Genomic DNA, 26,326 nt, shown 5'->3' with positions numbered 1-26,326 from the left:
ACGATTGATTGATTGATCATACGTCAAGCACCGTTCTAAGCACCGGGGTAGAGCCAAGTACAGTGCTCTGCACATAGTAAGCGCTCAATACATACGATTGATGATGATGATATTATTTTGAGGGAGAAGAAAAGGCTTTCCCGTTGGACTTTTTCTTTTTGTGAACTGTGACACCCCACCCTCCGTATACACACACAACACTCCCCCACCCGTAGCTTCACGTTTGGGGGGACGCGATTCCACCAGGCCAAGTAGAGACCTGCCTTCTTCTCCCGGAGCCTCCAGACAGGACTGGGCAGGCAGGGAGGCAGTCAGAAAGGCGCTGGGCCTTCCTTCTCCTCCCATTAATAATAATAATAATGTTGGTATTTGTTAAGCGCTTACTATGTGCTAAGCACTTTCTCGGTCCCAACGTCACGCTCGCCGAGCGTGGCTTCACGCTCTTATTAATTAATTAATTGATGGCATTTATTAAGCGCACTTACTATGTGCAAAGCAATCAATCAATCAATCGTATTTATGGAGCGCTTACTATGTGCAAGCGCTTGGGAAGTACAAATTGGCAACACATAGAGACAGTCCCTACCCACCAGTGGGCTCACAGTCTAAAAGGGGGAGACAGAGAACAAAACCAAACGTACCAACAAAATAAAATAAATAGGATAGAAATGTACAAGTAAAATAAATAAATAAATAAATAGAGTAATAAATATGTAAATAAAGCACTGTTCTAAGCGCTGGGGAGGTTACAAGGTGATCAGGTTGTCCCACGGGGGGCTCAAAGTATTAATCCCCATTTTCCAGCTGAGGGAACTGAGGCCCAGAGAAGTGAAGTGATGGGTGGCTCGTGGAACTCGATGGGGACGTCAGGAAACCGAGGCCCGAGTCAGGCCCGAGCCGCCGATGGCCCGGGTTCGGGGGAGCATCCACGCAGGCGCTTAGTAAGTGGGAGGCAGCTCGGCTTAGGGGCAACAGCCCGGGCTTGGGAGTCAGAGGTGGTGGGTTCTAATCCCGGCTCCGCCACTCGTCAGCGGTGTGACTTTGGTCGAGCCGCTTCACTTCTCTGGCCTCAGTGACCTCATCTGGAAAATGGAGATTAAAAGTGGGAGCCCCACATGGGACAACCTGATTACCTTGTGTCCACCCCAGAGCTTGGAACAGCGCTTGGCACGGAGTAAGCGCTTAACAAATACCATGATTACCATTATTATTATTATTATTATTATTACCAAAACACTTCCTATACTTGGGAAGCGTTACGTTATTATTCCTATTCCCGTTGGTCTCCTGTCTGGACTGTAAACTCACTATGGGCAGGGACTGTGGCCACTGATTCTGTTGAACTGTACTCTCCCAAGCGCTTAGTACAGTGCTCTGCACAAAGTAAGTGCTCATTAGGTACAACTGATTGACACTTCCCTTTCTAGACTGTAAACTCACTGCGGGCAGGGAATGTGTCTGTTTATTGTTCTACTGTCCTCTCCCAAGCGCTTAGTACAGTGCTCTGCACAAAGTAAGTGCTCATTAAGTACGATTGATTGACACTTCCCTCTCTAGACTGTAAACTCACTGCGGGCAGGGAATGTGTTTATTGTTCTGCTGTCCTCTCCCAAGCGCTTAGTGCAGTGCTCTGCACAAAGTGCTCATTAAGTACGATTGATTGACACTTCCCTCTCTAGACTGTAAACTCACTGCGGGCAGGGAATGTGTCTGTTTATTGTTCTACTGTCCTCTCCCAAGCGCTTAGTACAGTGCTCTGCACAAAGTAAGTGCTCATTAAGTATGATTGATTGACACTTCCCTCTCTAGACTGTAAACTCATTGCGGGCAGGGAATGTGTCTGTTTATTGTTCTGTTGTCCTCTCCCAAGCGCTTAGTACAGTGCTCTGCACAAAGTGCTCATTAAATACGGTTGATTGACACTTCCCTCTGTAGACTATAAACTCACTGCGGGCAGGGAATGTGTCTGTTTATTGTTTTATTGTCCTCTCCCAAGCGCTTAGTACAGTGCTCTGCACAAACTAAGTGCTCATTAAATACAGTTGATTGACACTTCCCTCTCTATCAATCAATCAATCAATCGTATTTATTGAGCGCTTACTATGTGCAGAGCACTGTACTAAGCGCTTGGGAAGCACAAATTGGCATCACATAGAGACAGTCCCTACCCAACAGTGGGCTCACAGTCTAAAAGGGGGAGACAGAGAACAGAACCAAACATACCAACAAAATAAAATAAGTAGGATAGAAATGTACAAGTAAAATAAATAAATAAATAAATAGAGTAATAAATATGTTTATTTCTCTCTAGACTATAAACTCACTGTGGGCAGGGAATGTGTCTGTTTATTGTTCTGCTGTCCTCTCCCAAGCACTTAGTACAGTGCTCTGCACACCGTAAGGGCGCAATAGATACGACCGAATGAACGAATGAATCGATCGATCCGATCGATTGCTACTGTTCCAGCTTGGAAACTGGTGGGGTACTTGATTAGGAAATACCGGAAGTACTGTAATCCCGCCAATACCACAAATCCAGAAATCTGTCATAATAAAAATAATAATAATTGTGGAATTTGTTAAGCGCTCACTATGTGCCAGGCCACTGTACTAAACGCTGGGGTAGATGCAAGGTAATCAGGCTGGATAAAGTCTGTGTCCCACCTGGGGCTCACAGTCTTCATCCCCACTGTGCAACGGTCTGGGAATCAGAGGACCGAGGTTCTAATCCCGGCCCTGCCGCTCGTCTTCTGGATCCTCCTTGGGCAAGCCACTTCGCTTCTCCGTGCCTCAGTTCCCTCATCTGTAAGATGGGGCTTCAGTCCCCGTTATCCCTCTTACTTAGACTGGGAGCCCCACGTGGGACCCGGTGATCTTGATGAGGAGCAGCGGGGCTCAGTGGAAAGAGCCCGGGTTTTGGAGTCAGAGATCATGGGTTCAAATCCCGGCTCCGCCAGTTGTCAGCTATGTGACTTTGGGCAAGTCACTTCACTTCTCTGGCCCTCAGTTCCCTCATCTGTAAAATGGGGATTAAGACTGTGAGCCCCCCGTGGGACCACAAGATCACCTTGTAAGCTTCCCAGCGCTTAGAACAGTGCTTTGCACATAGTAAGCGCTTAATAAATGCCATCATTATTATTATCTTGTATCTAACCCCAGCGCTTAGTACGGGGCTTGGCACAGAGTAAGCGCTTAACAAATACAGAGAAGCAGCATGGCTCAGTGGAAAGAGCCCAGGCTTTGGAGTCAGAGGTCACGGGTTCAAATCCCGGCTCCGCCACTTGTCAGCTGGGTGACTTTGGGCAAGTCACTTCACTTCTCTGGGCCTCAGTTACCTCATCTATAAAATGGGGATTAAGACTGTGAGCCCCCCATGGGACAACCTGCTCACCTTGTAACCGCCCCAGTGCTTAGAACAGTGCTTTGTACATAGTAACCGCTTAATAAATGCCATCATTATTATTATTATTATCTTGTATCTAACCCCAGTGCTTAGTACAGGGTTTGGCACAGAGTAAGGGCTTAACAAATACAGAGAAGCAGCGTGGCTCAGTGGAAAGAGCCCGGGCTTTGGAGTCAGAGGTCACGGGTTCAAATCCCGACTCCGCCACTTGTCAGCTGGGTGACTTTGGGCAAGTCACTTCACTTCTCTGGCCCTCAGTTCCCTCATCTGGAAAATGGGGATTAAGACCGTGAGCCCCCCCGTGGGACAACCTGCTCACCTTGTAACCACCCCGGCACTTAGAACAGTGCTTTGTACATAGTAAGCGCTTAATAAATGCCATCATTATTATTATTATTATCTTTTATCTAACCCCAGCGCTTAGTATAGGGCTTGGCACCGTGTAAGCGCTTAACATATACCACAATTATTCTTCGTATCTCCCCCAGGCCCCATTGTGTCTCTCCTCATTCCCCGTCCCCCTCAACCAGGCCCTCACAAACGGGCATTTCTCTTTTCGTTTTCCTCGTCTCTATATGTTGCCGACTTGTACTTCCCACGCGCTTAGTACAGTGCTCTGCACACAGTAAGCGCTCAATAAATATGATTGATTGATTGATTGATTTCCACGCCACGCCAGACGGAGCTCGGCCGTGAGTGGACTGAGACCCCAACCCACCAAACGCAAACTCATGTCCGCGCCCCTCCTCCCGGCAGATGCCGTCATTATCATTATTATTATTATTATTCCCCCAACCCACCAAATGCCATCATTCTTATTATTATTCTTATATTATTATAGTCTTTTAGACTGTGAGCCCACTGTTGGGTAGGGACTGTCTCTATATGTTGCCAACTTGTACTTCCCAAGCGCTTAGTCCAGTGCTCTGCACCCAGTAAGCGCTCAATAAATACGATTGATTGATTGATTATTCCCCCAATCCGCCGGACGGCTGTGGCCGGATTCATTCTGGGAAAGATGGGGGGAGGCTCCTGAGGTCCTGCCAGAGGGCAGGGGGGTGGTGAGAGCTCACCTCCTCCAGGAGGCCTTCCCAGACTGAGCCCCTTCCTTCCTCTCCCCCTCATCCCCCTCTCCATCCCCCCCATCTTACCTCCTTCCCTTCCCCACAGCACCTGTATATATGTATAGATGTTTGTACATATTTTTTTACTCTATTTATTTATTTATTTATTTATTTTATTTGTACATGTCTATTCTATTTATTTTATTTTGTTAGTATGTTTGGTTTTGTTCTCTGTCTCCCCCTTTTAGACTGTGAGCCCACTGTTGGGTAGGGGCTGTCTCTATATGTTGCCAATTTGGACTTCCCAAGCGCTTAGTACAGTGCTCTGCACATAGTAAACGCGCAATAAATACGATTGATGATGAGGATGATGATGTTGGGTAGGGACTGTCTCTAAATGTTGCCAACTTGGACTTCTCAAGCGCTTAGTCCAGTGCCCTGCACACAGTAAGCGCTCAATAAATACGATTGATGATGGTGCCTCAGTCTAACCCAACTCCAGCCGAGCTCCTCAGGGCCCGGGGCTGGTGGGAGGTCAGGGGCCCCGGGCGCTGGGTGTAATTTCATAACTTTCCCTGCTGTTGCAAAGATGAAAGCAAGTGGGGCTTTCCCTCTTGGTAAATAATCTCGAAATTCAGTTTATTTTGGTTCCAAGGTACCCCAGATCACTTCACAGACGACTGCGGCCCGTACATGCCAGGGGGTGGGTGGGTATTACAGGGAAACAAGATACTCCATCTACAGTTTGCCCTGCTCCAAAAGGCTCTGGCAACATCTTATTAATTAATTAATTAATGATGGCATTGATTAAGCGCGCTTACTATGTGCAAAGCAATCAATCAATCAATCAATCGTATTTATTGAGCGCTTACTATGTGCAGAGCACTGTACCAAGCGCTTGGGAAGTACAAATTGGCAACACATAGAGACAGTCCCTACCCAACAGCGGGCTCACAGTCTAAAAGGGGGAGACGGAGAACAAAACCAAACATACCAACAAAATAAAATAAATAGGATAGAAATGTACAAGTAAAATAAATAAATAAATAAATAGAGTAATAAATATGTAAATAAAGCACTGTTCTAAGCGCTGGGGAGGTTACAAGGTGATCAGGTTGTCCCACGGGGGGCCCAAAGTATTAATCCCCATTTTCCAGCTGAGAGAACTGAGGCCCAGAGAAGTGAAGTGACTTGCCCAAAGTCACAAGCTGACAATTGGCAGAGCCGGGATTTGAACCCATGACCTCTGACTCCAAAGCCCGTGTTCTTTCCACTGAGCCATGCTATGGGCATTTTCTATAGTATAATAATAATAATGATGGCATTTCATGCCATTTAATATAAATGCCATCATTATTATTATTATTATTATTTATTAAGCGCTTACTACGTGCAGAGCACTGTTCTAAGCGCCGGGGGCGGGGGGGGATACAAGGTGATCAGGTTGTCCCACGGGGGGCTCACAGTCTTCACCCCCATTTTACAGATGAGGGAACTGAGGCTCAGAGAAGGGAAGTGACTTCACACAGCAGACGTGTGATGGAGCCGGGATTCGAACCCACGACCTCTGACTCCAAAGCCCGGGCTCTTTCCACTGTGTGTCTCTCTCTCACACACACAGATCTGCACACATCCGCAGTCACCCTCAGCCAGTCAAGCGGGCGCGGGTCTTCTAAAACGATCTCAAAAAAGTTGCCACCTCCAGGACGCCTTCCTTGATTGCCCCGACTAATAACTTCCCCTCCCCACTACCTTGGAAGCTCCTTGAAGGCAGTGACCGTGTCGCAGTCGCTTAGACTGTGAGCCCCGTTATTTTAGCTGTTTAAAAAAATGATATTTATTAATAATAATACTAATGCTAATGATGGTATTTGTTAAGGGCTTACTATGTGCGTTTTTTAGTTTTTAAATTGAGATTTATTCATCATAATAATGCTAATGATGGTATTTGTTAAGCGCTTACTATGTGCATTTTTTAGTTTTTTAAATGAGATGTATTCATCATAATAATGCTAAGGATGGTATTTGTTAAGCGCTTGCTATGTGCGTTTTTTAGTTTTTTAAATAAGATGTATTCATCATAATAATGCTAATGATGGTATTTGTTAAGCGCTTACTATGTGCGTTTTTTTGTTTTTTAACTTCCCCTCCCCACTACATTGGAAGCTCCTTGAAGGCAGTGACCGTGTCGCAGTCACTTAGACTGTGAGCCCTGTTATTTTAGCTTTTTTAAAAAATGATATTTATTAATAATAATACTAATGCTAATGATGGTATTTGTTAAGTGCTATGTGCATTTTTTAGTTTTTTAAATGAGATTTATTCATCATAATAATAATAATGATGGTATTTGTTAAGCGCTTACTATGTGCGTTTTTTAGTTTTTTAAATGAGATGTATTCTTCATAATAATCAATCAATCAATCGTATTGAGCACTTACTGTGTGCAGAGCACTGTACTAAGCGCTTGGGAAGTACAAATTGGCAGCATATAGAGACAGTCCTTACCCAACAGTGGGCTCACAATCGTGATAATGATGGTTCATCATAATAATGCTAATGATGGTATTTGTTAAGCGCTTACTATGTGCGTTTTTTAGTTTTTTAACTTCCCCTCCCCACTACATTGGAAGCTCCTTGAAGGCAGTGACCGTGTCACAGTCGCTTAGACGGTTTTTTCAGTTTTTTTTTTTTAAATGATATTTATTAATAATAATACGAATGATAATGATGGTATTTGTTAAACACTTACTAATGTGCTTTTTTTAAATGAGATTTATTCATCATAATAATGCTAATGATGGTATTTGTTAAGCGCTTACTATGTGCGTTTTTTAGTTTTTTAAATGAGATTTATTCATCATAATAATGCTAATGATGGTATTTGTTAAGCGCTTACTATGTGCGTTTTTTAGTTTTTTAACTTCCCCTCCCCACTACATTGGAAACTCCTTGAAGGCAGTGACCGTGTCGCAGTCGCTTGGACTGTGAGCTCCATTTTTTTAGTTTTTAAAGAAAATGATATTTATGAATAATAATACGAATGATAATGATGGTATTTGTTAAGCGCTTACTATGTGCACTTTTTAGTTTTTTTAATGATGTTTATTCATCATAATGCTAATGATGGTATTTGTTAAGCACTTACTATGTGCGTTTTTTAGTTTATTAAATGAGATTTATTCACCATAATAATGCTAATGATGGCATTTGTTAAGCGCTTACTATGTGCCCTTTTTAGTTTTTTAAATGATATTTATTCATCATAATAGACTAGACTACTAGACTGTGAGCCTGCTGTTGGGTAGGGGCCGTCTCTATATGTTGCCATCTTGAACTTCCCAAGCGCGTAGTCCAGTGCTCTGCACACAGTAAGCGCTCAATAAATACGACTGAATGAATGAATGAATGATGATAACGATGGTATTTGTTAAGCGCTTACTATGTGCATTTTTTTAGTTTTTTAAATGAGATTTATTCATAATAATAATGACAATGATGGTGTTTGGTAAGCGCTTACTATTCATTCAGTCGTATTTATTGAGCGCTTACTGTGTGCAGAGCACTGTACTAAGCGCTTGGGAAGTCCAAGTTGGCAACATATAGAGATGGGCCCTACCCAACTGCGGGCTCACAGTCTAGAAGGGGGAGACAGACAACGAAACAAGACATATTAACAAAATAAAATAAATAGAATAAATATGTACAAATAAAATTAATAAATAAATAGAGTAAAGTACTCATTCGTTAGTTCGCTCGCTCGCTCGTTCGTTCGGTTGTTCATTCATTCAATCGTATTTATTGAGCACTTACTGTGTGCAGAGCACTGTACTAAGCGCTTGGGAAGTACAAGTTGGCAACATATAGAGACGGGCCCTACCCAACAGTGGGCTTACAGTCTAGAAGCTTACTACATGTGAAGCACTGTTCTAAGCGCTGGGCGGGGATACAAGGTGATCAGGTTGCCCCACGTGGGGCTCACGCTCTTCATCCCCATTTTACAGATGAGGAAACTGAGGCACAGAGAAGGGAAGCGACCTGCCCAAGGGAAGCGGCGCGGCTTGACGAAAAGAGCACGGGCTTGGGAGTCGGGAGGACTTGGATTCTGATCTCCGGCTCCGCCACTCGCCTGCCGCGTGACCTTGGGCAAGTCGCTTCACTTCTCCAGGCCTCTGTTCCAGCATCTGCAAAAATGGGAATTCAATACCCGCGGGGTATTTTTATTTTTAATGGTATGCGTTCCGCCTTCACTATTTCCTGCACTCTTTAAGTAATAATGATGGTATCTGTTAAGCACTTACTATGTGCCAAGCACTGTTCTGAGCGTGCATTTCAACGCTTCGGGAAGGGCTGTGGGAGGAGAATGAATGAGAGAAGATGTGTTGGGAGAATGTATGGTAACAAGAAACCTTCTAGACTGTGAGCCCACTGGTGGGTAGGGACCGTCTCTATATGTTACCAACTTGTACTTCCCAAGCGCTTAGTACAGTGCTCTGCACACAGTAAGCGCTCAATAAATACGATTGATTGATTGATTGATTCTAGACTGTGAGCCCACTGTTGGGTAGGGACCGTCTCTAGATGTTGCCAACTTGGACTTCCCAAGCGCTCAGTACAGTGCTCTGCACGCAGTAAGCGCTCAATAAATACGATTGAATGAACGAATGTAAGGTCCCTGAAGGCAGGGATTGTGTGAATCTTTGCCATCGTACTCTCCCAAGCGCTTAATACAGTGCTCTGCGCACAGTAAATGCTCAGTATATACCACTGATTGACCGTAGGGTGAGCAGAATTTGGATAAACAAAAGCAAGGAGGACGGAGGAACTTGTTCAACAACACAGGAAATGAGCAAAAACTCATCAGACAACCTACTGAGTGCTTAATAAATGCCACAATAATGATGATAAGAATAATAACGATGATATTTGTTAAGTACTTACTACGTCCCGAGCACTGTCTAAGCACTGGGGTAGATACAAGCTACAGTCCCCGAAGCAGCGTGGCTCAGTGGAAAGAGCCCGGGCTTTGGAGCCAGAGGTCGTGGGTTCAAATCCTGGCTCTGCCACTTGTCAGCTTTGTGACCTTGGGCAAGTCACTTCACTTCTCTGGGCCTCAGTTCCGTCATCTGTAAAATGGGGATTCAGACTGTGAGCCCCCCGTGGGACAACCTGATCCCCTTGTAACCTCCCCAGCGCTTAGAACAGTGCTTTGCACGTAGTAAGCGCTTAATAAATGCCATCATCATCATCATCATCACATGGGGCTCACAGTCTTAATCCTCATTTTACAGATGAGGGAACTGAGGCCCAGAGAAGTGAAGCGACTCGCCCGCGGTCACACAGCGAGCAAGTGGCGGAGTCGGGATTAGAACCCAGGTCCATCCGACTCCCAGGCCCGGGCTCTATCCATTCATTCATTCATTCGATCGTATTTACTGAGCGTTTACTGTGTGCAGAGCACTGTCCTAAGCGCTTGGGAGAGTATAATCCAACAGAGTCGGTGGACACGATCGCTGCCCCCAACGAACTCGGAGTTTAGCCTTTCCGGCCGTTGCCTTCCCCAGCCCCTTTTCTAATACGCCCATCCTATTGCTGTCCCGTACTCTCCCAAGCGCTTAGTACAGTGCTCTGCACACCGTAAGCGCTCAATAAATATGATTGACTGAGACCCGGGTTTGGGGCCCAACTGTCGGCCGGGTCCCGGCGGGAATCGGCTGCCTGAGCCTCCGGCTACCCAGGAGAGGCCTCTTCTCCCTGGGTCGGGAGTAGGCCTCTGGGAACGCCGGGAACGCCGGGAACACGAGGCTTGAGGGACGCGGGTCTGGGCATGCCAGCGATCGCGCGGAAGAGATTCCCCGACCGCAAACAAGCGCCGGTTGACTCTGCCTCCCTATAATTACCCCTCCATAATTCCCCGTGGCCCGTCCACAGCCCCACCTCCCAGCGGGCCCCGGGGACCATCGGCCACTGGCCCTCCCCCCTCTCCCATCACCCCCCTCCACCTAATAATGACTAATTATGGTATTTATTAATAATAATAATAATAATTGGCATTTGTTAAGCGCTTACTATGTGCAAAGCACTGTTCTAAGCGCTGGGGAGGATACAGGGTGATCAGGTTGTCCCATGTGGGGCTCACAGTCTTAATCCCCATTTTACAGATGAGGTCACTGAGGCCCAGAGAAGTTAAGTGACTTGCCCAAGATCACACAGCAGACATGTGGTGGAGTCGGGATTCGAACCCATGACCTCTGACTCCAAAGCCCGTGCTCTTTCCACTGAGCCACGCTGCTATTAAGCGCTTACTATATGCCAGCCACTATACTAAGCGCTGGGTTGCATACGTGGCTCAGTGGAAAGAGCCCGGGCTTTGGAGTCAGAGGCCATGGGTTCAAATCCCGGCTCCGCCAATTGTCTGTGCCTCAGTTACCTCATCTGTAAAATGGGGATTAAGACTGTGAGCCCCCGGTGGGACAACCTGATCACCTTGGAACATCCCCAGTGCTTAGAACAGTGCTTTGCACATAGTAAGCGCTTAATAAAAACCATCATTATGAGCAAATTGGTTGGACACAGTCCTTGTCCCACGTGGGGCTCACGGCCTTAAGCGCCATTTTCAAGATGAGGTAACTGAGGCCCAGAGAGAATAATAATAATAATAATAATAATAATAATAATAATAATAATGGCATTTGTTAAGCACTTACTATGTGCAAAGCACTCTTCTAAGCGCTGGGGAGGTTACAAGGTGATCTAGTTGTCCCACTTGGGGCTCACAGTCTTAATCCCCATTTGACAGATGAGGGAACTGAGGCACAGAGGAGTTAAGTGACTTGCCCAAAGTCACACAGTTGACAAGAGGCGGAGCCGGGATTCGAACCCATGACCTCTGACTCCCAAGCCCGGGCTCTTTCCACTGAGCCACGCTGCTTCTCTACCAAGCACTGGGGTGGATACAAGCAAATGGGGTTGGACACAGTCCCCTGTCCCACGTGGGGCTCACAGTCTTAATCCCCATTTTACAGATGAGGGAACAGAAGCACAGAGGAGTTAAGTGACTTGCTCAGGGTCACACAGCAGACAACTGGCAGAGCCGGGATTAGAACCCAGATCCTTCTAACTCCCAGGCCCGGTTTCCTCTATGCCATGCTGCTTCTCACTAGCCTGGCCTGGTGGGATGGGATTTGGGAGAATCGGGCTCAAATTAGGAATTAGCGGCCCGGGAAGACTTCCTTGTTGTTCGTTTGTTTGTTGTATTTGCTAAAGCGCTTACTATGTGCCAGGCTCTGTTCTCAGCGCCGGGGTAGATACGAGCTAATCAGGTTGGAAACACTCCCCGTCTCCTCACGGTCTTCCTCCCCATTTGACAGATGAAGTAACCAAGGCGCATGAAGTTCACGCAGCAGATAAGTGCGCAATCAGGATTAGAACCCAGGTCTTTTGGACTCCTAGACATGCCGTTCTAACCTCTAGACACGTTGCTGCTTTGCCTAAAAGCCCCCCGAGTCCAGATTTTTGCACGATCCAGACTGTTTTCCTACGCCTTTAGGTAGTAAAACCCCCCTTTTAGACTGTGAGCCCACTGTTGGGTAGGGACTGTCTCTATATGTTGCCAATTTGTACTTCCCAAGCGCTTAGTACAGTGCTGTGCACACAGTAAGCGCTCAATAAATACGATTGATGATGATGATGATGACTATTTTAGCGGAACAACCGTCTGAGTTGAGGTTAACTTCATACCCAAAAGGGACCCAAGAAAATAATGGTTTTAGGACAGAAGCGTTGTTTTTCTTCTTTTTTTCCCTCTCACATTCCCCCCGGAGTGATTTTTTCTGTTCTAACTCCGTCACAATGGTGCTGCAGCTGTTGCCAAGATGGTTTCAAAGAATCTTTCTGGGAACCCAGCGATAAAACAAAACCCAACAAACTGTACTTTGTTCTCGCTCCGGAGGAGCCCGTTGGATTCCTGCTCGGACAACCGACTGGGATGTTTCACTGGATAAAAACGCCAGGAAGGCTTTACTCTTCTTACCAAGCCGACAGCGGAGTCTGTTTGCCGCCCTCCCTTCCGAGGGAAATTAACCGTTTCTCCAGCGCTGGGAGTCAGGAGAGCCGGGTTCTAATCCAACCTCTGCCCCCGGCCCGCTGCGTGACGTTGGGCGGTTCACCTCTCTGGGCCTCGATCTTCCCATCTGTATAATGTGATTCTTGCTCTTCCTCCCTCTTAGACTGTGAGCCCTTGGGTGACAGAGGGACTCCTTTAAAGCCCTCCCACCTCACCTCATTAGAGGCTTCGCTCCTCCATCGCCAACCTCCTCAATGTACTTTGATCTCCTCTATCTCTCCACCGACCTCTCGCCTTCCCTCTTCATATAATAATAATAATAAAGGCATTTATTAAGCGCTTACTATGTGCAAAGCACTGTTCTAAGCACTGGGGATATTACAAGGTTGTCCCACGGGGGGGCTCACCGTCTTAATCCCCATTTCACAGGTGAGGAGGCCCAGAGAAGTGAAGCGACTTGCCCAAAGTCACACAGCTGACAATTGGCAGAGTCGGGATTTGAACCCATGACCTCTGACTCCCAAGCGTGTGCTCTTTCCACTGAGCCACGCTGCTTCTCTGACAGACCATCACCCTCCCCCAACCTTCAAAGCCTCGTTGAAGTCACATCTCCTCCAGGAGGCCTTCCCTGACTAAGCACCGTAATAAATAATAATAATAATGATGACATTTATTAAGCGCTTACTATGTGCAAAGCACCGTTCTAAGCGCAGGGGAGGTCACAAGGTGATCAGGTTGTCCCACGGGGGGCTCAGAGCCTTCATCCCCATTTTACAGATGAGGGAACTGAGGCCCAGAGAAGTTAAGTGACTGAAGTCACACATCTGACAACTGGCAGAGCTGGGAATAAATGCTTGGGAGAGTACAACACAAAGAGTCGGGAGACACGTTCCCTGCCCACAAGGAGCTTACGGTCTAGAGGGGAAGACAGACATTAATATAAATAAACAAATTAAGAATGTGGACAAAAGCGCCGGGGGGCTGAGGGAGGGCGAAAGAAATGATTGCTGCACACAGTCTAATGGAGGAGTCAGACACAGAGTAATTTATGGTGAGAGAAAGAAGGGATGTAAGCAGCGTGGCTCAGTGGAAAGAGCACAGGCTTTGGAGTCAGAGGTCATGGGTTCGAATCCCAGCTCCACCACATGTCTGTTGTGTGACCTTGCGCAAGTCACTTAACTTCTCTGAGCCTCAATTACCTCATCTGTAAAATGGGGATTAAGACTGTGAGCCCCACGTGGGACAACTTAATCACCTTGTATCCCCCCCAGCGCTTAGAACAGTGCTTTGCACATAGTAAGCGCTTAACAAATGCCATTATTATTATTATTATTGTTCTAGTGTCATTCATTCATTCAATCGTATTTATTGAGCACTTACTGTGTGCAGAGCACTGGACTAAGCACTTGGGAAGTCCAAGTTGGCAACATCTAGAGACGGTCCCTACCCAACAGCAGGCTCACAGTCTAGCCGGAGGAGACAGAGAACAAAACCAAACATGTGGACAGGTGTCAAGTCAAACAGGAAAGTCAAGTTGTACGAAAGTACGCCGGAAGGTTGTACAAAAATCCTCCAAGAGATTGTAGTCATAATGATGGCATTTGTTAAGCGCTTACTATGTGCCGAGCACTGTTCAAAGTGCTGGGGGAGATCCAAAGTAATCAGGTTGCCCCACGCGGGGCTCACAGTCTTAATCCCCATTTTACAGATGAGGGAACTGAGGCACAGAGAAGTGAAGCGACTTGCCCAAAGTCGCACAGCTCTGGCTCAGTGGAAAAAGCCCGGGCTTTGGAGTCAGAGCTCATGGGTTCGAATCCCGGCTCCGCCACTCGTCAGCTGTGTGACTTTGGGCAAGTCACTTCACTTCTCTGTGCCTCAGTTACCTCCTCTGGAAAATGGGGATTAAGACTGGGAGCCCCACGTGGGACAACCTGATCACCTTGGTAACCTCCCCAGTGCTTAGAACAGTGCTTAGACTGTGAGCCCACTATTGGGTAGGGACTGTCTCTATATGTTGCCAACTTGTAATTCCCAAGCGCTTAGTACAGTGCTCTGCACACAGTAGGCGCTCAAAAAATACGATTGATGATGATAGTAAGCGCTTAATAAATGCCATCATCATCATAAGCGGCGGGGCTAGAATTAGAACCCATGACCTGTGACTCCCAAGCCCGGGATCTTGCCACTGAGCCACGCTGCTGTGAGATGGCGAGGGAATAATTGCGGAGATGGGAGTTTGATCAATCAATCATTGGTATTTGCGCACTTATACAGAGCGCTGTACTAAGCGCTTGGGAAAGAACAATATAACAGATTTAGTAGGCGTAGTCCCTTCCCACAAGGAGCTTACAGTCTAGAGGGGAATTGCAGGCTCGTTGTGGGCAGGGATTATGTCTGTTTATCATCATCATCAATCGTATTTATTGAGCGCTTACTGTGTGCAGAGCACTGTACTAAGCGCTTATCGTTTGTACTAAGCACTGTTTATCGTTACAGCGGACTCTCCCAAGCGCTTAGTACAGTGCTGTGCACACAGTAAATAAATACGACGACTGACTGAATTGAGTAGATGTGACTTGGGGGAAGAAAAATGGACTTGAAGGGGAAGGGAGAAGCAGAGTGGCCTAGTGGAAAGAACTTGGGTTTGGGAGTCAGAGGACCTGGATTCTAATGGATTATGGAGAAGCAGCGTGCACGGCTCAGTGGAAAGAGCCCGGGCTTTGGAGTCCAGGTCATGGGTTCAAATCCCACTCCGCCACTTGTCAGCTGCTTGACTTTGGGCAAGTCACTTCACTTCTCCGCGCCTCAGTGACCTCATCTGTCGAATGGGGATGAAGACTGTGAGCCCCCCGTGGAACAACCTGATCACCTTGTAACCTCCCCAGCACTTAGAACAGTGCTTTGCACATAGTAAGCGCTTAATAAATGCTATCATTATTATTATTATTAATCCCAGTTCCTCCCCTTGTGTGCTGTGAGACCTTGGGCAAGTCACTTCTCTGGGCCTCAGTTACCTCGCTTGTAAACTGGGCATTAAGATTCATTCATTCTTCAACCCTATTTACTGTGTGCAGAGCACTGTAGTAAGTGCTTGGAGAGTACAATACAACAATAAACAGTGATATTCCCTGCCCACAACAAGCTTAGAGCAGAGGGAGACAGCCATTAAAGCTTCCCCTTCCCTCCTCTCCCCCTCGTCCCCCTCTCCATCCCCCCATCTTACCTCCTTCCCTTCCCCACAGCACCTGTATATATGTATATATGTTTGTACATATTTATTACTCTATTTATTTATCTATTTATTTTACTTGTACATATCTATTCTATTTTATTTTGTTAGTATGTTTGGTTTTGTTCTCTGTCTCCCCCTTTTAGACTGTGAGCCCACTGTTGGGCAGGGACTGTCTCTATATGTTGCCAATTTGGACTTCCCAAGCGCTTAGTACAGTGCTCTGCACACAGTAAGCACTCAATAAATACGATTGATGATGATGATTAAAGCTGTAAGCCCCACATGGAGCAGAGATTGGATCCAACCTGATCCCAACTGTACCCCAGTGCTTAGTACAGTGCTGGCACACAGTAAGCGCTTAACAAATACCATTTAAAAAAAAAGAGAGAGATCCAGACAGGAGGAAGGGAGTGAGCAAGGAGTTAGAGACTACTAAAGAGATAAGTATTGTTACAACACTGAAAACTTGGTTATTTGCTCTACTGGACGAAAAGTCAAGCTATGCTCATTTAGGGAATGGTGTGACCTCAGGCGGGAATTTTTTTTTTTATGTTTTTTTTGAGCTTTTTAGCGATCCAGAAATGAACTGATCACCATCATATTCCATGTTCTTCAAACCAGGAGTACAGCAGTCAACGCCAGCAGAAACTCATTCAGCCGTAACTGCGGTGTCTTCTCCCCCACTATTGAAGTTAGGCATCTTGTCTACTACCTCTATTGTTCTCTCCCAAGAGCTTAGTACAGTGTTCTGCACACAGGAAGCGCTCAATCAATCCATCACTTGTATTTATTGAGCGCTTACTGTGTAGTAAGTGCTTGGGGGACATGTTTGTACATATTTATTACTCTTTTTATTTATATATTTATTTTACTTGTACATATCTATTCTATTTATTTTATTTTGTTAGTACGTTTGGTTTTGTTCTCTGTCTCCCCCCTTTTAGACTGGGAGCCCACTGTTGGGTAGGGACTGAGAAGCAGCGTGGCTCAGTGGAAAGAGCCCGGGCTTTGGAGTCAGAGGTCGTGGGTTCAAATCCCGGCTCCGCCACTTAGTTGTGTGGCTTTGGGCAAGTCACTTCACTTCTCTGGGCCTCAGTTACCTCTTCTGTAAAATGGGGATTAAGACTGTGAGCCCTCCGTGGGACAACCTGATCACCTTGTAACCATCCCAGCGCTTAGAACAGTGCTTTGCACATAGTAAGCACTTAATAAATGCCATTATTATCATTATTATTATATGTTGCCAACTTGTACTTTCCAAGCACTTAGTACAGTGCTCTGCACACAGTAAGTGCTCAATAAATACGATTGATTGATTGATTGACTGGGGAAGTACCGCACAATAGTACAACAGACACATTCCCTGCCCACATTGAGCTGACAGTCTAGAGGGGGAGACAGGCAATATTTAACTCCTCTTTGCCTCGGTTACCTATCTTAAAATGGGTATTAAGACTGTGAGCCCCATGCGGGACAACCTGATTACCTTCCATCTCCCCCCAGTGCTTAGAACAGTGTTTGGCACATAGCACTTAACAAATACTACCATTATTATTATAAACAAATAAATTACACCTATGGACGTAAGTGCTGTAAGGCTGAGGATAGTGGTGAATAAAGGGAGTAAATCAGGGCGACGCAGAAGGGGGTGGGAGATGAGGAAAAGTGGGGCTTAGTCTAGGAAGGCCTCTTGGAGGAGATGGGCCTTCGATAAGGCTTTGAAGGGGGGAGAGTAATTGTCAGTCAATCAATAAATACTGTCGATTGATTGATGATACACAGCCTCGTGGACCTTGGAAAATGAACTTGAGAAAAACCCCAAACAGATTCTCCCAGCTGAGAGATTTCCAGGGGCCACACTATCAGTAAGCTGAAATTTAAGGTCACCGGGTTTTATGGGTGTAATTTCTTATTTAACTAAACTCACACATCACCTGGTTTTATTACCAAACCGCCTTAGAATCTACCTGTTTTTAACAGGCAAGTTTTATTGCTTGTTAGCTCTTCCCAAAAATCAAGACTCAATAGAACAATAAATTTGTCTAGTTAGAAATTAATTTGGGGTTTACAGAAGGAGCAGGATGGACCAGCATCCTCTCAGGCAATGAATAGAGTTTCAGCGCTTGCAAGGCTTACCTAATTTCGCAAATGAGTTCTGAGTTGGGGAAAAGACATGGACGGCATGAATTACTAGCCCAAGCGCTTAGTACAGTGCTCCGCACACAGTAAGCACTCAGTAAATACCATTGATGACGATGATAATGAGTGGAACTGCAGTGCTGGGAGACCAAGGCCAATCTGGCCCAACCCCAATTCTCCCGGAATGCACTATGGTCGAACACAACGGTTGTTCATCTTCCCGAACCACCTCGACTTCCAAGCAGAGGAGCCTTTGGAGAACTTCTAAAACTAAGAACAGGAGAGGAAATTCTCCTTTAATGATGGGGCTGTGTTCCTGAAGAACCTCGAGTTGTGGGAAAATCATATTAAAGCACCTTTGGGGTTCAGTGGGAATCTGCGGGCTGAGGGGTAGAAGGTTTGAAGATAATCTCCCTGACTGACATTTTTGGATACAAATTCCTGCAGTGTTGTTCAGTCCACCATTGCGGAATGCTTTACCCCCTTGCCGCTCATTGCTATTTTACTGTATTAAATACTTTTAAGTTGAAACCATCACTCGATAACAATAATAATTATTATTATGTTATTTGTTACGTTGAAACCACCACACAATAGCAATAATAATTATTATTATGTTATTTGTTAAGCCCTCACTATGTGCCAAGAACTACTCTAAACGGCGGGCAGATACACATTAATCAGGATGGACACAGTCCCTGTCTCAAATGGGGCTCACATTCTTAACCCCATTTTACAGATGAGTTCACTGAGACCCAGAGAAGTGATTTACCCAAGGTCACACAGCACACAAATGAAGGAACAGGGATTAGAACCCAGGTCCTTCCGACTCCAAGGCCGGTGCTCTATCCACTAAGCCACACAAAGAAACACAAAGTTAGCTAACACAAAGTTAACATAGACACAGAGAAACAGTGTTGCCTAGTGGCTAGAGCCCGGGCCTGGGAATCAAGAGAAGCAGCGTGGCTCAGTGGAAAGAGCCCGGGCTTTGGAGTCAGCGGTCAGGGGTTCAAATCCCGGCTCCGCCAATTGTCAGCTGTGTGACTTTGGGCAAGTCACTTCACTTCTCTGGACCTCAGTTACCTCATCTGTAAAATGGGGATTGACTGTGAGCCCCCTGTGGGACAACCTGATGACCTTGTAACCTCCCTAGCACTTAGAACAGTGCTTTGCACATAGTAAGTGCTTAACAAATGCCATTACTATTATTATTATTATTATTATTATTATTATATACGCTACCCATCAGGCTGGAAAGCTCAGATGTGATAGGGTTTTTCCACTGGGACATATGCAGAGATCATTTCCAATCCCACAGCCCCAAAAGGCCGGGGGCTCTTGACAAGTTGGCGGAAAGCTTCTGTTGGGGGGAATCACTCATCATGTCGCTCAGTGACTTGTTCCAGGGGAATTAGGCAAATGTCAAAGTGGTTCATTTTGGCTAGGAGGAATCACCAAAGCTTTCCTTACCTGATGAATTATATCACTCGATGTTATACTTGGGGTTATCTTCAGGGTAATCTGGTCACAGTCGTGTACTAAAATAAACAAAACACATCCTTAAGTCCATGACCCTTAGGGACTCGCTTAGCTGAAATACATTCCCTCCTTTGGTATTTATTTATTTCTATTAATGTCTGTCTCCCCCTCTAGACTGTAAGCTTACTGTGGGCAGGGAATGTGTCTGGTTATGGTACTTGTTCCCAGACCTTAGTTCAGTGCTCCGCACATAGTAAGCGCTCGATAGACAGGACTGATTGACCGACTGACTGGCTTTGGTAAATTACTTTGAGGCAGCATGGTACATTGGAAAGAGCGTGGAATTAGAGGGCAGAAGACCTGGGTTCTAGTCCAGGCTCTGCCACTGGCCTGCTGTGTGACTCTGGGCGAGTCGCTGAACCTCTCTGGGCCTGTTTCCTCATCTATAAAATAGGGGTGAGATAGCAATTACATTGTGAGCCCCATGTGGGACAGGGACTGTGTCCATTCTGATTACTTTGCATCTGCCACAGGGTAATCAATCAATCACATGTATTGAGCGCTTACTCTGTGCACAGCACTGTACTAAGTGCTTGGGAGAGTACAATATAACAATAAATAGACACATTCCCTGCCCACAACAAGTGTACAGTCTAGAGCTGTATCTATCTCATCGCTGTGGCCATTCACTCTCAGTCTCCTTCGCGGCCTCCTCCTCTGCCTCCCTCCTCTTAACTGTGGGGGTCCCTCAAGGTTCAGTTCTGGGTCCCCTTCTAGTCTCATTCACTCATTCATTCAATCGTATTTATTGAGCGCTTACTGTATGCAGAGCACTGTACTAAGCGCTTGGGAAGTACAAGTTGGCAACATATAGAGACGGTCCCTACCCAACAGCGGGCTCACAGTCTAGAAGCCTCCAGTCTCCATCTCCACCCACTCCCTCGGAGAACTCATTCACTCCCACGGCTTCAACTATCATCTCTCTGTGGATGACACCTAAATGTACAACTCCGCCCTTGTACTTCCCAAGTGCTTAGTACAGTGCTGTGCACACAGTAAGCACTCAATAAATACGATTGATTGATTGATTGATTGGTCTCTCTCCCTCTCTGCAATCTCGCATTTCCTCTTGCCTTGAAGACGTCTCTGCTTGGATGTCCTCCCGGCAGCTCAAACTAAACACGTCCATATCAGAACGCCTTATCTTCCCACCCAAACCCTGTCCTCCCCTTGACTTTCCCATCACTGTAGACGCCACTACCATCCTTCCTGCCTCACAAGCCCATAACCTTGGTGTTGTCCTTGACTCCTCTCTCTCATTCAATCCACCTATTCAATCCATCATTAAATCCTGTCGGTCCCACCTTCACAATGTCAACAAGAACCGCCCTTTCCTCCCCATCCAAACTGCTACCATGTTAATAATAATAACAATGACACTTATTAAGCACTTACTAGGTGCAAAGCACCATTCTAAGCGCTGGGGAGGTTACAAGGTGATCAGGTTGTCCCACGGGGGGCTCACAGTCTTAATCCCCATTTTCCAGATGAGGTAAATGAGGGCCAGAGAAGTGAAGTGACTTGCCCAAAGTCACACAGCTGACAAGTGGCGGAGCCAGGATTGGAACCCGTGACCTCTAGACTCCCAAACCCGGGCTCTTTCCACTGAGCCATGCTGCTTCTCATTTGGGAGAGTCTAGTAGAGTCTGTCTCCCCGAGCTAACCCGTAAGCTCCTTGAAGGCAGGGATCATTTTTACTGACTCCTTTGAGCACTCCCAAGCTCCAAGAACAGTGCTTCGCACACGGTAGACACTCAATAAATACTCTGACCAAGTGACGGACTGTCGCAGCAGGACACGGCGTCTGAAGAAACGCAGCTTCGGACCTGGGGGTGAGGGCTGCAGAATGTGTTTTAACGCCCCCCTGTTCTAGAATTAGGGAGGAGGGGGTCTTCCCCCCGGTCCTTTAAACACCACTTACAGGGGTCAGGGCCTGAGTAGTCAAAGCCGCCTTGTTAATTACTTAACCGAACATAAGTTACCGGTGAAAGTTGGGCCTTACCTTTAGGGAGCTCTGTGTCTTGAACAGGGTACTTGTCTGACTGTAGGAAAACACAAGGGAAGGAGAGGGAGGTCATTGCCAAGGCATCAGAGTCCGATCGCAAGATTCGTTCAGTCAGTCGTATTTATTGAGCACTTACTGTGTGCAGAGCACTGTTCTAAGCGCTTGGGAAGTACAAGTCGGCGACACAAGATGAGACAGGCCCCGGAAACCCACAGGGCCTTGACGCTAAAACCCTCCGGGGTTTGGCCTGGGGAAGGCCTCCCCATTTGGACCTGGACCCCCGCCGACACATGGGCTCCATTGACGCCCATCCCCGGACGGTCCCAAGCCAGGGAATCCCGGTTCTGTAGGGGGCTGGCTAGTTACGCCACGGACTTGCCCTGGTTTCTCTGACTGTCAGAGCGATTAAAAGGTCCAGCACCCTACCCACCTCAACTTCCTGGCTGTGGGTAAGCGCTTAATAAATGCCATTATTAATGACTCAGACGTGACGTTGCCAATTTGTACTTCCCAAGCACTTAGTACAGTGCTCTGCACATAGTAAGCGCTCAATAAATACGATTGATAATGATGATGATGATGACGTCCATCCGTCGGTCAGTCAGTCGTATTTATTGAGCGCTTACTGGGGGCAGAGCACTGTACTAAGCGCTTGGGAGCACCATAATAGACACATCCCCTGCCCACAGCGAGCTTACGGACTTCATCACCGATCAATCGATAGTATTTATTGAGGGTTTACCCCACACGGACCACTGTATAATCGCTTGGGGAAGCGCAGCCGAATTAGCAGACACGATCCCGTGCATGCAAGGAGCGCTTACTATGTGCCAAGCGGTGTTCAAAGGACTGGGGTAGATATGAGTTACTTCTGTACATAGTGACCACTCTCTGGTGGCCCTTTCTAACCACTGACACCCACCTCCTGCCTCTGAGCTCCTTCTCCATTTCTTATTTCCCGTCCTTCACCAGTTCACACCTCACAGACGAACTCTTGTTCTCACGTCCAATTTTACTGATATATTTCTCTGCTATAAATATCAAGTGGTGGGCTCACTTATATGTACATATCCTGTATATATGTATATATGTTTGTACATATTTATTACTCTATTTATTTATTTATTTATTTTGCTTGTACATATCTATTCTATTTATTTTATTTTATGAATATGTTTGGTTTTGTTCTCTGTCTCCCCCTTCTAGACTGTGAGCCCACTGTTGGGTAGGCACTGTCTCTATATGTTGCCAACATGTACTTCCGAAGCACTTAGTACAGTGCTCCGCACACAGTAAGCGCTCAATAAATACGATTGATTGATTGATTGATTGATTATCCCTGCTTTTTTAAGGTTACCTCTGACTCAGAAAGGAAAGAGAGGGAAGGAAATGAAACGGGGAAAAATTAAATAGAGTGTGACATTAAAATCCCTAGTATTATTCAGTTGTATTTATTGAGCGCTTACTGTGTGCACAGCACTGTACTAAGCGCTTGGGAAGTACAAGTTGGCAACTTACAGAGACGGTCCCTACCCAACAGTGGGCTCACAGCCTAAAAGGGGGAGACAGAGAACAAAACCAAACATACTAACAAAATAAAATCAATAGAATAGATATGTACAAGTAAAATAAATAGAGTAATAAATATGTACAAACATATATCCATATATACAGGTGCTGTGGGGAAGGGAAGGAGGTAAGATGGGGGGGATGGAGAGGGGGACAAGGGGGAGAGGAAGGAAGGGGCTCAGTTTGGGAAGGGCTCCTGGAGGAGGTGAGCTCTCAGTAGGGCCTTGAAGGGAGGAAGAGAGATAAATGCTATCATTATTATTATTGTTATTATTTGTTTACTAGGCACTTACCACGTGCCAGGCACCATTCTAAGAGCTGGGGTGGAAACCAGCAAATTGGGTTGGACCCTCTCCCTAGCCCACGGGGGGCTCACACTCTCCATCCCCATTTTGCAGGTGAGGGAACTGAGGCACAGAGGAGTTGAGTGACTCGCCCAAGGTCATGCAGCAGACAAATGGCAGCAAACCTTGTGACTCCCAGGCCCGTGCCCTATCCCCATGCCATACTGCTTATCTATCGATGGTTATCGATTGATCTCTGGTATGTACTGAGCGCTCGCTTGCTTTGTGGAGAGCCCCGTACAAAATGCGCAAGAGTGTCCACTCCAACAGAGTTGGTAGATGGGACCCCTGCCCACAAGGAGTTCAGAGGAGGAGTTGGGCGTTAAAAACAGATTATTGGATTGGATTCATTACACCCCACAGACAAACGTCCCTAGGCAGCAGACAAATGGCAGCAAACCTCATGACGACTCCCAGGCCCGTGCCCTATCCCCATGCCATACTGCTTATCTATCGATGGTTATCGATTGATCTCTGGTACGTACTGAGCACTCGCTTGCTTTGTGGAGAGCCCCATACAAAACGCTCGGGAGGGTCCACTCCAACAGAGTTGGTAGATAGATGGGACCCCAGCCCACAAGGAGTTTAGAGGAGGAGTTGGGGGTTAAAAACAGATTATTGGATTGGTTTCATCACACCCCACAGACAAACGTCCCTATGCAGCAGACCAATGGCAGCAAACCTCGTGACTCCCAGGCCCGTGCCCTATCCCCATGCCATACTGCTTCTCTATCGATGGTTATCAATTGATCTCTGGTATGTACTGAGCGCTCGCTCGCTTTCTGGAGAGCCCCGTACAAAATGCTCGGGAGGGTGCACTCCAGCAGAGTCGGTAGATGGGACCCCTGCCCACAAGGAGTTTAGAGGAGGAGTTGGGCGTTCAAAACAGATTATTGCATTGGTTTCATCACACCCCACAAACAAAACGTCCCTATGCAGCAGACCAATGGCAGCAAACCTCGTGACTCCCAGGCCCGTGCCCTATCCCCATGCCATACTGCTTATCTAGCGATCGTTATCGATTGATCTCTGGTATGTACTGAGCGCTCGCTTGCTTCGTCGAGAGCCCCGTACAAAACACACAGGAGGGTACACTCCAACAGAGTTGGTAGATAGATGGGACCCCTGCCCACAAGGAGTTTAGAGGAGGAGTTGGGCATTAAAAACAGATTATTGGATTGGTTTCATCACACCCCACAGACAAACGTCCCTAGGCAGCAGACAAATGGCAGCAAACCTTGTGACTCCCAGGCCCGTGCCCCAACCCTATGCAGCAGACAAATGGCAGCAAACCTCGTGACTCCCAGGCCCCTGCCCTATCCCCATGCCATACTGCTTATCTATCCATGGTTATGGATTGATCTCTGGTATGTATTGAGGGCTCGCTTGCTTTGTGGAGAGCCCCGTACAAAACGCTTGGGAGGGTCCACTCCAACAGAGTCGGTAGATAGATGGGACCCCTGCCCACAAGGAGTTTAGAGGAGGAGTTGGGCATTAAAAACAGATTATTGGATTGGTTTTATCACACCCCACAGACAAACGTCCCTATGCAGCAGACAAATGGCAGCAAACCTCATGACTCCCAGGCCCGTACCCTATCCCCATGCCATACTGCTTATCTAGCGATGGTTATCGATTGATGCGCTCGCTTGCTTTGTGGAGAGCCCCGTGCAAAACGCTCGGGAGGGTACACTCCAACAGAGTCGGTAGATGGGACCACTGCCCACAAGGAGTTTAGAGGAGGAGTTGGGCGTTAAAAACAGATGATTGGATTGGTTTCATCACACCCCACAGACAAAACGTCCCTATGCAGCAGACCAATGGCAGCAAACCTCGTGACTCCCAGGCCCGTGTCCTATCCCCATGCCATACTGCTTCTCTATCGATGGTTATCGATTGATCTCTGGTATGTACTGAGCGCTCGCTTGCTTTGTGGAGAGCCCCGTGCAAAACGCGCAGGAGGGTACACTCCAACAGAGTTGGTAGATGGGACCTCTACCCATAAGGAGTTTAGAGGAGGAGTTGGGTGTTAAAAACAGATTATTGGATTGGTTTCATCACACCCCACAGACAAACGTCCCTATGCAGCAGACAAATGGCAGCAAACCTCGTGATTCCCAGGCCCGTGCCCTAACCCTATGCAGCAGCGGACAAATGGCAGCAAACCTTGTGAGTCCCAGGCCCGTGCCCTATCCCCGTGCCATACTGCTTATCTAGCGACGGTTACCGATTGATCTCTGGTATGTACTGAGCGTTCGCTTGCTTTGTGGAGAGCCCCGTGCAAAACGCTCAGGAGGGTCCACTCCACCAGAGTTGGTAGATGGGACCCCTGCCTACAAGGAGTTTAGAGGAGGAGTTGGGCGTTAAAACCGATGATTGGATTGGTTTCATCACAGCCCACAGACAAACGTCCCCATGCAGCAGACAAATGGCAGCAAACCTTGTGACTCCCAGGCCCCTGCCCTATCCCCATGCCATACTGCTTATCTATCGATGGTTATCGATTGATCTCTGGTATGTACTGAGCGCTCGCTTGCTTTGTGGAGAGCCCCATGCAAAACTCTCGGGAGGGTACACTCCAACAGAGTCAGTAGATGTGACCACTTACTACAAGGAGTTTAGAGGAGAAGTTGGGCTTTAAAAACAGATTATTGGACTGGTTTCATCACACCCCACAGACAAAACATCCCTATGCAGCAGACAAATGGCAGCAAAGCTTGTGACTCCCAGGCCCGTGCCCTATCCCCATGCCATACTGCTTATCTAGCGATGGTTATCGATTGATCTCTGGTATGTACTGAGCGCTCGCTTGCTTTGTGGAGAGCCCCGTACGAAACGCTCGGGAGGGTCCACTCCAACAGAGTTGGTAGATAGATGGGACCCCTGCCCACAAGGAGTTTAGAGGAGGAGTTGGGCGTTAAAAACAGATTATTGGGTTGGATCCATTACACCCCACAGACAAACGT

The 26,326-nt window shown here is 46.8% G+C and overlaps 1 protein-coding gene across 1 annotated transcript in view; it reads right to left on the bottom strand.

Moving 5' to 3' along the window:
- EDARADD (EDAR associated death domain) overlaps window positions 1–26,326 on the bottom strand; it is a 50,431-nt gene that overhangs the window by 10,116 nt on the left and 13,989 nt on the right. Inside the window, exons 4-5 of the mRNA XM_038761404.1 lie at window positions 21,445–21,484; window positions 21,214–21,268 (exon numbers count right to left, since the gene is read on the bottom strand). Of these exons, the coding sequence (XP_038617332.1) occupies window positions 21,214–21,268; window positions 21,445–21,484 (95 nt within the window). The remainder of the gene's footprint in view (window positions 1–21,213; window positions 21,269–21,444; window positions 21,485–26,326) is intronic.

This window comes from Tachyglossus aculeatus, chromosome 19, assembly GCF_015852505.1.
Source record: "Tachyglossus aculeatus isolate mTacAcu1 chromosome 19, mTacAcu1.pri, whole genome shotgun sequence".
In the NCBI taxonomy this organism is placed as follows: Eukaryota; Metazoa; Chordata; class Mammalia; order Monotremata; family Tachyglossidae; genus Tachyglossus; species Tachyglossus aculeatus.
The sequence above is the reverse complement of the archived record's forward strand: the minus strand, read 5'-3'. Positions and strand labels throughout refer to the sequence as shown.